A 14,889-nucleotide genomic window follows, 5' to 3' on the forward strand; every position below is an offset into this window, starting at 1 on the left:
TGCTGTACGCCAGCGGAACCCATCCAACTTAAAGGAGTTGGAGCAGTTTTGCCCTGAAGAATGGGCAAAAATCCCAGTGGCTAGATGTGCCAAGCTTATAGAGACATACCCCAAGAGACTTCTGTAATTGCTGCAAAAGGTGGCTCTACAAAGTATTGATTTTGGGGGGGCGGGGGGGGGTGAATAGTTATGCACGCTCAAATTCTGTTTGTTTGTCTTGTTTCTTGTTTGTTTCACAATAAAACAATAATTTTTATCTTCAAAGTGGTAGGCATGTTGTGTAAATCAAATTATACAACCCCCCCCAAAATTCATTTTAGTTCCAGGTTGTAAGGCAACAAAATAGGAAAAATGCCAAGGGGGGTGAATACTTTCGCAAGCCACTGTATGTTAGAAATATTATTCCAGTATTCGCTTTGTTCGAGTTTCTGCGGGAAAAGCCTGTTGAAACAAGACATTCCTCTGGTTAACATTGGAGAGGGAGAGCTGGATGTCAGTGCTTTCTGTGGTGGTGGCATAGGGGTTGGTAACGTTCTCTAGTTGCGCCATGATTGGCTCAGTGTTCTGTCACTCATGGGGACACTACTTCACCGCAAAATCTACGGGGAGTGCTGCCTTAGGGTTACATTAGAAGTGCCCATCCAAGAAGGCTCAAGGTCATCGGCCACAGATAAAGTCAAATCACGTTATATCTACCGTAGCTTTGATTGGACTGATCATGTCAACATCATACTTTCAAAATCTTTGCTAACAAGCTAGCAGTCAGCATCATGAATCAAGTCGACAATCTACTGGCAAATTCTTTTCAATCCTTGTCAAATGAAGAGAAATTATTAAGAGAAATTATAGATCAAACGTATCAGTTCTCATCAGCCATTGAACATAAACATTACACAAGTTGGAAATCGTTAATTCAACAATTAGTTTTGCATGCCAAAGCCACTACACAACACAACACTAAACAATACATTAATTGCACTATAACGGCGACAAACGGGGCCCACAAACTGTTTGGGCTTACATAAAGCTGTCCCAACAGCAGAGTTTTCTTTCCAGCACAATGGAGTGAATCCTTACCACCGCTACACATAGCTATCAGCGGAGCCTTGTCTGGCAGCAAAACCTTGTTTACTGCCTCTCAAGAATCGGCCCCTTTTTTTCCAATTTTCGCCTAAAATGACATACCCAAATCTAACTGCCTGTAGCTCAGGCCCTGAAGCAAGGATATGCATTTTCTTGGTACCATTTGAAAGGAAATATTTTAAAGTTTGTGGAAACGTGAATTTAATGTAGGAGAATATAGTACAATAGATCTGGTAAAAGAGAATACAACCGTTTATTTTGTATTTTTTTGTACCATCATCTTTGAAATGCAAGAGAAAGGCCATAATGTATTATTCCAGCCCAGGTGCAAGTTAGATTTTGGCCACTAGATGGCAGCAGTGTATGTGCAAAATTTTTGACTGATCCAATGAACCCTTGCATTTATGTTCAAAATGTTTTATCAAGACTGCCCAAATGTGCAATTTTTTTTTATTAATAACTTTTCATGTTCAAAACTGTGCACTCTCCTCAAATAATAGCATGGTATTATTTCACTGTAATAGCTACTGTAAATTGGACAGTGCAGTTAGATTAACAATAATTTACACTTTCTGCCAATATCAGATATGTCTATGTCCTGGGAAATGTTCTTGTTACTTACAACCTCATGCTAATCGCATTAGCCTACGTTAGCTCAATCGTCCCGTAGGGGACCCACCAATCCTGAAGAAGTTTTAAACATAGCTGACATGGCTGACTATATCTCCCTGGCATATTACATAATTTATGCAGCAGCATATAAAACATTTTTGTACTCACCTTGTTGTGCGTGGCGGTCCTTCGTTGGCAAATTTTGTCATCAAGGAAAAAGGTTTACAATTCCGAGTTGGATGATCATTTAAAACTTAGGTCAGTTAGGATCACCACTTTATTTTAAGAATGTGAAATGTCAGAATAATAGTAGAGAGAATGATTTATTTCAGCTTTAATTTCTTTCATCACATTCCCAGTGGGTCAGAAGTTTACATACACTCAATTAGTATTTGGTAGCATTGCCTTTAAATTGTTTAACTTGGGTCAAACGTTTTGGGTAGCCTTCCACAAGCTTCCCACAATAAGTTGGGTGAATTTGGCCCATTACTCCTGACAGAGCTGGTGAAACTCAGTCAGGATTGTAGGCCTCCTGCTCACACACGCTTTTTCAGTTCTACCCACAAATGTTCTATGGGATTGAAGCCATTTTTCCACAACTTTGGAAGTATGCTTGGGGTCATTGTCCATTTGGAAGACCCATTTGTGACCAAGCTTTAACTTCCTGACTGATGTCTTGAGATGTTGCTTCAATATATCCACATAATTTTCCTCCTCATGATGTTGTCTATTTTGTGAATTGCACCAGTCCCTCCTGCAGCAAAGCACCCCCACAACATGATGCTGCCACCCTCGTGCTTCACGGTTGGGATGGTGTTCTTCGGCTTGAAAGCATCCCCCTTTTTCCTCCAAACATAACGATGGGCATTATGGCCAAACAGTTCTATTTTTGTTTCATCAGACCAGAGGACACTTCTCCAAAAAGTACGGTCTTTGTCCCCATGTGCAGTTGCAAACCAAAGTCTTGCTTTTGTATGGCAGTGTTTTGGAGCAGTGGCTTCTTCCTTGCTGAGCGGCCTTTCAGGTTATGTCGATATAGGACTCGTTTTACTGTGGATATAGATACTTTCGTACCTGTTTCCTTCAGCATCTTCACAAGGTCCTTTGCTGTTGTTCTGGGATTGATTTGCACTTTTCGCACCAAAGTATATTAATCTCTATGAGACAGAATGCGTCTCCTTCCTGAGCGGTATGACGGCTGCGTGGTCCCATGGTGTTTATACTTGCGTAGTATTTATTGTATAGATGAACGCGGTACCTTCAGGCATTTGGAAATTGCTCCCAAGGATGAACCAGACTTGTGGAGGTCTACAATATTTTTTTCTGAGGTCTTGGCAGATTTCTTTTTATTTTCCCATGATGTCAAGCAAAGAGGCACTGAGTTTGAAGGTAGGCCTTGAAATATATTGTCACGCCCTGACCTTAGAGAGCCTTTTTATTCTCTATTTGGTTAGGTCAGGGTGTGACTAGGGTGGGCAATCTGTTGTATTTTCTATGTTGGCCTGGTATGGTTCCCAATCAGAGGCAGCTGTCTGTCGTTGTCTCTGATTGGGTATCATACTTAGGCAGCCTTTTTTCCACCTTAGTTTGTGGGATCTGTATTTTGTATAGTTGCTGTGTAGCCTGCAGAACTTTACGTTAGTTTTGTATTTTGTTGTTTTTTCGAAGTTCATTTTAAATAAAGTAAGATGTTTGTCTACCACGCTGCACCTTGGTCTTCTCATTCAAACGACGGACGTAACATACCTCCACAGGTACACCTCCAATTGACTCAAATTATGTCAATTAGCCTATCAGAAACTTCTAAAGCCATGAAATCAAATCAAATCAAATCAAATTTTATTAGTCACATACACATGGTTAGCAGATGTTAATGCGAGTGTAGCGAAATGCTTGTGCTTCTAGTTCCGACGATGCAGTAATAACCAACAGTAATCTAACCTAACAATTCCACACTACTACCTTACACACACACACACAAGTGTAAAGGGATAAAGAATATGTACATAAAGATATATGGATGAGTGGTGGTACAGAACGGCATGGCAGATGCAGTAGATGGTATAGGGTACGGTATATACATATGAGATGAGTACTGTAGGGTATGTAAACATAAAGTGGCATAGTTTAAAGTGGCTAGTGGTACATGTATTGCATAAAGATGGCAAGATGCAGTAGATGATATAGAGTACAGTATATATACATATGAGATGGGTAATGTAGGGTATGTAAACATTGTATTAAGTGGCATTGCTTAAAGTGGCTAGTGGTACATTTTTACATAATTTCCATCAATTCCCATTTTTAAAGTGGCTGGAGTTGAGTCAGTATGTTGGCAGCGGCCGCTAAATCTTAGTGTTGGCTGTTTAACAGTCTGATGGCCTTGAGATAGAAGCTGTTTTTCAGTCTCTCGGTCCCTGCTTTGATGCACCTGTACTGACCTCGCCTTCTGGATGATAGCGGGGTGAACAGGCAGTGGCTTGGGTGGTTGTTGTCCTTGATGATCTTTATGGCCTTCCTGTGACATCGGGTGGTGTAGGTGTCCTGGAGGGCAGGTAGTTTGCCCCTGGTGATGCGTTCTGCAGACCTCACTACCCTCTGGAGAGCCTTACGGTTGTGGGCGGAGCAGTTGCCGTACCAGGCGGTGATACAGCCCGACAGAATGCTCTCGATTGTGCATCTGTAGAAGTTTGTGAGTGCTTTTGGTGACAAGCCGAATTTCTTCAGCCTCCTGAGGTTGAAGAGGCGCTGCTGCGCCTTCTTCACAACGCTGTCTGTGTGGGTGGACCAGTTCAGTTTGTCCGTGATGTGTACACCGAGGAACTTAAAACTTTCCACCTTCTCCACTACTGACCCGTCGATGTGGATAGGGGGGTGCTCCCTCTGCTGTTTCCTGAAGTCCACAATCATCTCCTTTGTTTTGTTGACGTTGAGTATGAGGTTATTTTCCTGACACCACACTCCGAGGGCCCTCACCTCCTCCCTGTAGGCCGTCTCGTCGTTGTTGGTGATCAAGCCTACCACTGTAGTGTCATCCGCAAACTTGATGATTGAGTTGGAGGCGTGCATGGCCACGCAGTCGTGGGTGAACAGGGAGTACAGGAGAGGGCTCAGAACGCACCCTTGTGGGGCCCCAGTGTTGAGGATCAGCGGGGTGGAGATGTTGTTACCTACCCTCACCACCTGGGGGCGGCCCGTCAGGAAGTCCAGGACCCAGTTGCACAGGGCGGGGTCGAGACCCAGGGTCTCGAGCTTGATGACGAGTTTGGAGGGTACTATGGTGTTAAATGCTGAGCTGTAATCGATGAACAGCATTCTCACATGGGTATTCCTCTTGTCCAGATGGGTTAGGGCAGTGTGCAGTGTGGTTGCGATTGCGTCGTCTGTGGACCTATTGGGTCGGTAAGCAAATTGGAGTAATGACAGCATTTTCTGGAATTTTTCAAGCTGTTTAAAGGCACAGTCAACTTAGTGTATGTAAACTTCTGACCCACTGGAATTGTGATACAGTGAAATAATCTGTCTGTAAACAATTGTTGAAAAAATTACTTGCCTCATGCACAAAGTAGATGTCCTAAATGACTTGCCAAAACTATAGTTTGTTAACAAGAAATTTGTGTAGTGGTTGAAAAACGAGTTTTAATGACTCCAACCTAAGTATATGTAAACTTCAGACTTAAAATGTAACTATGAAGATGTTAATGTTCATATCCCTTGAAAATAGACATGTAAATATATGCTGGGAATGACCACGCACATCCTCAAGTTGTGCCCATATTGGATTTAACTATATGTTGCAAATAAAAGTATTGGGTAGCGAGTTGATACAATTCCAAGCCTGAAAGGTAAATATGACCCTCAGACTTAGGAAGATGTAAAACAATAATTTTTATTCTATACATTTTATTTGCCCATATAAGTTCTGTTATGACCGAGTATACATTTTTAAAGAATGTCTTTGTTTGGTAATTGGTATTAACAAAAATGAATACAAAACTTTGGTAAGCATGCCATTCTAAAGAAGTAAGTTTTTTTGATTAGATCTGCTTTCATATTGTTGAGTAATGGACTAAAGTTATCTTTATATAGTTGTTGTTTGTCACTTATTAATCATTTCATTATTTAGTATTTTTTATGGTCCACTTGAAGGTTTGCTGTAGATTGTGAATTATTATTTTTGTTTACTTGTTGCCATCATAACTCAAGGCGAGACCCAGATGCAGACACAGGAGGCAGATGTAGTCTTAGATGTTTAATAATCCAAAAAGGAGTAAGCAAGACATGCCATCAGGGGTCTCTTTACAGTTCCAAAGTCTGTAATGAATTCAAGGCAATATAAAGAATTATATAGAACCATGATCACATGGAACTCCCTTCCATCTCAAATTAATCAAGTGAACAGCAACATTTGATTAAAAAAACAAAGAATAAAACAACACAACGCCTCTTCCCTATATGACCTAGTCGACCTAGTTAAGGCATATGTATACATATGTATTAGGATCTTAATTTGAGCCAATTTGATACAGCGGGGAAATCATCCTGCAGCAACAGGATATGTGGATTATAATTAATGGCATTTTTTGTAGGGGTTGAATAAATTTTTTGTTCGGGAAAATCAAGTCTGACATTTAGAAGCCTTTTTAAACCTTGAATATATTTGGTATTTTATTATGATCCCCATTAGCTGTTGCAAAAGCAGCTGCTACTCTTCCTGGGGTCCACACAAAATATGAAACATGACATAATACAGAACATTAATAGACAAGAACAACTCAAGGACAGAATTACATATTCTTTTTAAAGCCACACGTAGCCTAAATGTCAATGCATACAAACTATCTAGGTCAAATAGGGGAGAGGCGTTGTGCCATGAGGTGTTGCTTTATCTGTTTTTTAAAAAACCAGGTTTACTGTTCGTTTGAGCAATATGAGACGGATGGAGTTCCATGCAATAATGGCTCTATATAAAACTGTACGTTTTCTTGAATTTGTTCTGTATTTGGGGACTGTGAAAATACCCCTGGTGGGGGGGTGAGCTTGCACTTCCTGCTATGCAGGAAAATTCTCAGCAACAAAATAGTGATCAAATGAATATCCGACATCTATATGTAATAAGGTATGTATGTATGTAAAGTATTTTTGTCAGTAATGTATTTTTCATTATATGTTGGACCCCAGAAGACTAGGGGACATTGCCGTCGCCTAATGGGGATCCCAATAAAATCAAAATTTTCTTCCATTACACACTGATGGACAGAAATTCTCTTCCATGGACAGAAATTCTCTTCATTACACACTGATAGCAGATGAATTTACAAAATGTTTGTGTTGACTTTACACCTGGACAAGACAAGACCAGGATTAACTACAAGCTTGATTTGTCTTTTAATGTTTCGGCAAACTCATTGTCATCCAGATCTGTTGAGCAAAATGTTGGTGTAAAGATGCATGAGGGTGTTCAAGAATAGGCCTACTAGTGAGCTGGAAGGGCTGCTGCCTGTGTGCTGATGCACAGGGCCCGCTGTCTGTATGCTGATTTCCTGATACCACGGCCTGCTGTCTGTGCGTGTGGAAGGCAGTGCTAGCAGCACTCAGTGCTCTTTCATCCTCTGAGAAAAGCTGTAATCATAACGGACTGGGCCTGGCGCTTCTTCCCAAGGTGTAATACAGGGCACTTAGCATAAACATAAATTCATCCTCACAGTCTTTTACTGAGGGAGGAAAGATGGAGAGGAATGGATGGAGACTTTTGAGAGAGGGAAGGATGGAGAAGGGCACTGGGAAGAAGAGTTTACTGTAGTGCTCACGTGTGTGTCTGTGTGTGTGTGCAGGTTGGTGTAAATCAATTATTTGTACAGGACTACAAAATGTACAGAGCTGTATGGTCATGCAGTATTGAATGATGTGATGTATGTCCATTGTGTAGAAAACTTGAAACAATTGTACTTTTTTATATAATATTTAGTGCATCTATTCTAGTGTGGTCGGGTGTTCGAAAGCTTTCTCAGGTAACATGGACTGTTGTGTTGGAGATGTATGTCTCTCTATAAGTGGTGGACTGGAGTGGAGTAATGGGAAAAAGCAGAGGTAAATGTCTCTCTGTATCATGGTTGGGCACTGTAATAATGCGTGAGGACATGAACATCTCTGGGGAGGAAACTTATACACAAACTACAGAGTGTTTCTTAACAGACTATCATGTAAAACGGAGGGAAAACACAGGGGGATTGCTTTGGTGGATCCTTCCCCAAACATGGAAGGACCTTGAATATTAGGGATATAGGGATCCTTTAATAGGAACCTGGTGGAGAGAAAGTAGTTTATTCTAGTGAAACTGTCTCCTCTCTCTCTATCCCAGAAGGAATCCCCTTTACTCCCCTGTATCTATCTCAGGCGATGGGTGTAGTGTGTAGCCTACCTGAGGGAATAGGTAGGTAATTCTGTGTATAAGCGTTAGCATCTCTAGCTACTGTTTGTGACCATATCTCCACTGTCAGGGCTAGTTTATTTCCAGAGGCCCTGTGAATGGTGGCAGCTAATTTATAAGTCATTTGTAGTTTTAAAAGAGTAAAGGCTTAGTCTTTGTGAGCTCCTTTCAGCAACGCGTCCATTAAGCTCCAATGACAGCACCTCCTCTCCTCGCCTGCTCTGGTTACAACAGCTCTTTATCACTCTATCACTCAGGTTCATATTCAAGGATCCAGTGGTTGGAACTGGTTCAGGGAACAGAAACGGAACCTGGAACGAAAATGATCCATACTGTTCCGAAACAGAACAGTTATTTTTAAAAGCATGGGAACTGCTTAATAACATTATTTTACGTTCCAGGCATTTTTCTAGTCCCACAAAAAAATGCAACAAAGCTCCTGTGCAAAGTCCTGACTCAGTCAAGTTAGCTAGAGAAGAATGGTTAAGCTTGTTAGCTAGCTAGCTCAAAGGATATTAAATGTTCCTCCATAGAAGCCGGTCCTCCTAGGTATTATTCTGTGGACCTAATTCAGATAAGCTTCAAGCCTCCTCCTCAACCATCTCTATCTCTCTCCCCACTCGCAAAATGTCAGTCGCATCTTGCGCCATAGGCTACACTTGTCTGTCCATCACGCATGTAAAAACTAGCTTGCCTGCTCTATCTGCACTAATTTGTGAAGTAATTGAATGAGCGAAATGTAACTGTTGATTTCACAGGTTACAAAAGGAACAGAAAGGAACAATATAAACCTGGAAAAAAGGGTGGTTCTGTTCAGAATTTTTGTTCCAACCTATGTCACTCTCAGACCTTCTTTCTCTCTCTCTCTCCCTCCTCTCTCAATTGGACAATTTGTCTGTGTAATCCTCCATGGTTTTAGTCTTTGACGTACCAGAGTAGCGCTAGCCCCCAGAGACCACACATAACCTTACATTGCAACCATCATCAGACAAGAAGGCCTCTCTGGTCCTCGCCTCTCCTCTCCTCCGGCTTTGTATATTGCCATCGTTGCGTTGCCGTGGTGATCGTCAAACGAAGCAAGTGTTGTATTGTTTGTTTATTTATTTTGACTCCGCTAGCTGAGGGTTGTGCTGGTGCGTGTTGGGCACACGTGTTTACACACACACATGGTGGTGCAGTTTCGATGGCTAGGCAGTGATGCTGTATCCAACACCAGAAGGCAGCTCACCTCAATCAAATAATAACCCTCCTCTGCTTTCCCTTCTCCTTACCAGCCATCTGCTCTGTATGATGCACACACACACACACACACATGCTTAGACACATCACACACTTAGACAAACACGAATTCAGACAGATGCACACACCCACACACACAGAAGTGCCACCTGTTGTTGTATTATTTTGTGTTATTTTGTTAGTCTTGGCTCCAATCAAATCAAGGTTTATTCGTCATATTCACAGTATACAGCGGGGTGTAAACGGTACATTGTTTACTTGCGAGCTCTCCTCTTGACAGTGCAGTGAAAATATCAACAACAACGAAAAAGGGAGAGAGGGTCAGTGCAGATCGGACAGTTTGTGGTTGTGTTATCACTGCGTCACGCTCACTGTGTGGGACGGAGACTCACTCTACCTCGCACATCAACTCTCCCACACGCACCACATACACACGCTCTCTCGCTTTCCCATATAATCTCCTTGAATTCTCAGTGCCAAGTTATTTCCACCAAGGCATTGCCTTACTCTCAGAGAACTGTCTCATGCCCAAATGAGAGTACCTTTGCCCTTACCTAGGTAGGCCAAGATACCGTTGCCTCCAGTTTACTGTACACTGGATATATTAGATTTAATGTGCCAGCATAATCCTACTCTGCACACCTAGAACCCTGAGCAGAATTGAGTTACTATTGGCTCTCGATAAATTTACAATATCACTTCTCCCAGCCAGTCACTGCAATGGGACTGGAGTAAGTGATGTATATGAAAGCTCTTCAGATGATGTGGAGATTCTCCTGGATCTATCAAAGTCAGTTAAGAACAAATTCTTATTTACAATGACAGCCTATGAATAGTGGGTTAACTGCCTTGTTCAGGGGCAGAACAACAGATTTTTACCTTCTCAGCTCAGGGATTCGATCTTGCAACCTTGTGGTTACTGGCCCAACGCTCTAACCACTAGGCGACCTGCCGCCCTGTGGCCGCACTTTGTAGAAGTTGCCTTTAGGCACAGATCTAGGATTAGTTTCCCCTTTCTGAATCTTAATCCTAACCATTCGGCAGGGGAAGCACAAAGCTGATCTTAGATCAGTGTCTATGAGAAGCTTCATCCTTATAGGCTAGTGTAAGTGCCGGTCCTTGTGGGCCTGAAGAGCCCTCTGGTGTTTAGTCTTGGTATGCTTTCTCCAGTGACTGCTAATCGGAGAGCCATTACAGTGGTTCCCAAAGGGAGAGCCCCAGAACATACAGCGTAATGCTACATTGTGAGCAGTAATATTGGGTTGGTCACAAGACAGTCTGAAAGGCCTCAGATGGTTCACAGTGCATGAAAGTTTGAAACCCCTAAACCATACAGCCCCCTGTACATGACGTCACATAAAGTGCTACAGAAACCATCCAGCGGGGGTGGTTGGGTTGGGTTATCCCCATACTTTACAAGGTACTTTGAGACCTTGGGTGAAAATGCTGTGTAAATGCAGTCCATTATTTGTTATTACCCATTCCTGTAGTAAGTGTATCTCTCCCTCGCTTGCCGTGCCTTTGTGTTAGGTTAATAATTACACATTTTACACAGATTCACATGAAGATGTTCTTTTCAGTCATTGTATTTGAAGGGTTCCTGTACACTACTTCCAGTATATCTGACACACTTTGTCCATTTCTTTCTCTTTCTCCCCCCTCCCTTTCTTTTTAATGCAATTACTGGTCTTTCAGGGCTGTCCTTTGTCAGAGTGGTGTTTTTAGCGGTGAGATGCTAACCTATTCTTCGTAGCCACTTTAACTGGCAGAATAAAATAGCCTATAGGGTTAGTACTTCACGTACAGTAGAGACCTCTTGCTCTTCCCCTTCTCTCTCTCTCTTACCCTGATTTGCAGTCCTCCCCTTTGTCTCTCTGTTTCACTCACTCTCATCTCTCTTTCTCACTCAGTCTTATTCTTTCTTACTCTGGGTTACAGTTCTCATTTCTTTCTTTCTTTCTCAGTGCCCTCAGCACTAGTGTTGGCTCTTTATAAAGAGCCATGTACTCTGTCTATGTGTCTCTCTGTGCGTTACAATGGAACAAGTGAACAGTTCAAATTTCTCTGGTGAGGGCTAGCCATGACACACATTAATGCCACCTACCTTGGAGCCCTATAGTGGCTTGCGAAAGTATTCACCCCCTTGGAATTTTGTTGCATTACAATCTGGAAATAAAATATATTTTTTTGGAGGGTTTGTATCATTTGATTTACACAACATGTACAGCACTCTAAGTCATACCACAGATTCTCAATTGGATTGAGGTCTGGGCTTTGACTAAGCCATTCCAAGACATTTAAATGTTTCCCCTTAAACCACTCGAGTGTTGCTTTAGCAGTATGCTTAGGGTCATTGTCCTGCTGGAAGGTGAACCTCCATCCCAGTCTCAAATCTCTGGAAGACAAACAGGTTTCCCTCAAGAATTTCCCTGTATTTAGCGCCATTCATCATTCCTTTAATTCTGACCAGTTTCCCAGTCCCTGTCGACAAAAAACATCCCCACAGCATGATGCTGCCACCACCATGATGCTGCCACCACCATACTTCACTGTGGGGATGGTATTCTATGGTTTGTGCCAGACATAGCGTTTTCCTTGATGGCCAAAAAGCTACATTTTTGTCTCAACTGACCAGAGTACCTTCTTCCATATGCTTGGGGACTCTCCCACATGCCTTTTGGCGAACACCAAACTTGTTTGCTTATTCTTTTCTTTAAGCAATGGCTTTTTTTCTGGCCACTCTTCTGTAAAGCCCAGCTCTGTGGAGTGTACGGCTTAAAGTGGTCCTATGGACAGATACACAAATCTCCGCTGTGGAGCTTTGCAGCTCCTTCAGGGTCATCTTTGGTCTCTTTGATGCATCTCTGATTGATTAATGCCCTCCTTGCCTGGTCCGTGAGTTTTGGTGGGCGGCTCTCTCTTGGCAGGTTTGTTGTGGTGCCATATTCTTTCCATTTTTTAATAATGGACTTAATGGCGCTCCATGGGATGTTCAAAGTTTCAGATATTTTTTTATAACTCAGCCCTGATCTGTACCTCTCCATAACTTTGTCCCTGACCTGTTTGGCGCGCTCCTTGGTCTTCATGGTGCCGCTTGCTTGGTGGTGCCGCTTGCTTGGGTGTGTTGCAGACTCTGGGGCCTTTCAGAACAGGTGTGTATATATACTGAGATCATGTGACACTTAAAGTCCACCTGTGTGCAATCTAACTAATTATGTGACTTCTGAAGGTAATTGGTTGCACCAGATCTTATTTAAGGGCTTCATAGCAAAGGGGGTGAATACATATGCACGCATAACCTTTTAGTGTTTTATTTTTTTGATTTTTTTTTTTAAAATTTCACTTCACCAATTTGGAATATTTTGTGCATGTCCATTACATGAACTCCAAAGAAATATTCATTTAAATTACAGGTTGTAATGCAACAAAATAGGAAAAACACCAAGGGGGATGAATACATTTGCAAGGCACTGTAGAGTTTTAGTATATGACTGCTAGAGAGGCACAGTGCTATATATCATTTTAATAAACATGAAATACTAAGCATATATGTCTTTGCTTTGGTCATATGACCCGAGGTATTGTTTGTCCCATAGATACTTGTGATTTACAAATATTAAACGCACATTGAGGAAATGTACCACATCATGTGTCTAATGTATCTCTATATCTAATGGTGTACCCTTTAGAGATATGTAGCAGAATTAGTACAGAGTGTATGTCAGGAATAACTCTAGAGTTGTCTTAGAGGTTCATTCTCTGTACAGTATGTACAGTCCCACATCCATCATGACACACTTCTGTGCTCTTAACGCCTGCTGTAGCGTGTTGTCTCTGTGTCGTCATACAGAGTAGACCCACAGCTGGTCATGACTGGTCACCTGTTGCCTTCCATCCTGTTAAACACTATTGTATCAGGCTAAATAAACCTCTCTCTAAGGATGGACGTCAGGAGGACAGACACACTGGAGAAACTGTGGGCTCTTCTTCACACACATCCAAATGCGCACACAAACACACACTGTTAAACTTCCCGTACTTTAGAAGCGTTCACTAGTCAGCGTTTTCTATTTTATAATTTTTTGTAGGGGGGGGTGGCTGTGGCCAATAGCGCAGTCTCCACTGCTTCAAAATTAATATAGGGGAAACACTGCTAATGCTTTCATGAAAAGAGAAACAAAAGCCTGTGAATGTAGATGTGAGTTTGACAGGTAACTATCACACTCCTCCTCCCATTGTAGGGAGCATGGAGGGTCAGCCACTGTCCACCGACGAGGCCTGATCCCCGTATCACAGTCCCGGCTCAACATTGATTATTCATGCCTGTGTGCTGTCATGTGCAGTGCCCACTGGATCTCATTAATTGGTGAGCGAGGGAGAGGGAAAGCGATAGAGAGATGGAGAGGCAGAGATGCTGAACGATCTGAGAGGGAAGCAGTGCAGAAGAGAAAGAGAGAGAGAGAGTGGAGAGAGGGGGCTGTAGCCAGAAGATAAGACTGGAGACTGGATATATCTGTGCTGTAGCCAGAGGATAAGACTGGAGACTGGATATCTCTGTTGTGCTGCTGTGCTGTGGTCTCTCTCACTGGTAGTACGCTATACACCGCTAGCTAGCCTGCTACATGAGACCGAAGAGGAATACCAGGCTTTCTACTGTACCTACTCCTCATCTCCATCTCCAACTCTACCATTGCTACATCTTTTCTTGGACCTACCTTGGACCTTCGTCTAAGCCCCAGCCATGACCACCTACCACCATAATCACGAGTACTGCTGCGGAAGCCCTGAGGGTTGCAGTCTCAGCCCAGGAAAGGTGGTCTCCGGGCAGGGTAGGTTGGCTGGGAACCAGGCCCTGGGGAACCAGAACCAGCCCCGGGTCCAACACACCCAACAGAGGCTCCAGCAGACCCAGAGCCAGCTGGGTCTGATCCACAGACCGCAACAACACCACCAACAACAGCAGATCCAGCTCCAACAGCAGCTCCAACAACCACAGATGCAGATTCAACACCCCCAACAGCTACAGTTTCAGCTACAGCACCAACAACAGCCACAGATTCATCACCACCAGCAGCTCCAACAGCAGGCATTACAACACGACCAACAACAACAGATACACCACCATCAACTACAACAGCAGCAGCTACAGCGCCAGCAGCATCATCATCACCACTACCACAATCATCCTCACCAGATGGAGCAGACACCCAACACCCCTCCTTTGAACCTCCACCCGCTGCTCTTGCAACCGCTCCCCCTACAGAGCCCCCAGAGAAACTATAGCTCCTGCACGCTGCCCGCCTCCATGTCTAAGAGCCGGGTCAAGTTCACCAACCTGAGGGACAGCGTAAGGAAGAGTCCGACCAAGAGCAAGGCCAAGGTCCGGGCCACACACAGGCAGAGTGGCTGGTGGACCGATGACACCCCATGGGCCACACTGTCACTGGAGAAACCACCCCAGGTATGTGTGTGTGCACAGGGGACCAAGGTGGGAGAAGCCCTGTAGGTACACTACCGTTTGGGGT

At 43.1% G+C, this 14,889-nt stretch overlaps 1 protein-coding gene across 2 annotated transcripts in view; it reads left to right on the plus strand.

The window, feature by feature from the left end:
- Positions 1-14,889, plus strand: part of LOC139578766 (discs large homolog 1-like protein) — a 215,148-nt gene that overhangs the window by 52,309 nt on the left and 147,950 nt on the right. The window contains exon 1 of one of the 2 annotated variants that reach the window (XM_071406762.1): positions 13,653-14,825. The exons of the other annotated variant lie outside the window; for it this stretch is intronic. Within the exon in view, the coding sequence (XP_071262863.1) occupies positions 14,106-14,825 (720 nt within the window). The 5' untranslated portion in view covers positions 13,653-14,105. Of the gene's footprint in view, positions 1-13,652; positions 14,826-14,889 lie in introns of those variants that run through there. 2 annotated transcript variants of the gene reach the window in all.

The sequence above is a fragment of the Salvelinus alpinus genome, chromosome 6 (genome assembly GCF_045679555.1).
Source record: "Salvelinus alpinus chromosome 6, SLU_Salpinus.1, whole genome shotgun sequence".
In the NCBI taxonomy this organism is placed as follows: Eukaryota; Metazoa; Chordata; class Actinopteri; order Salmoniformes; family Salmonidae; genus Salvelinus; species Salvelinus alpinus.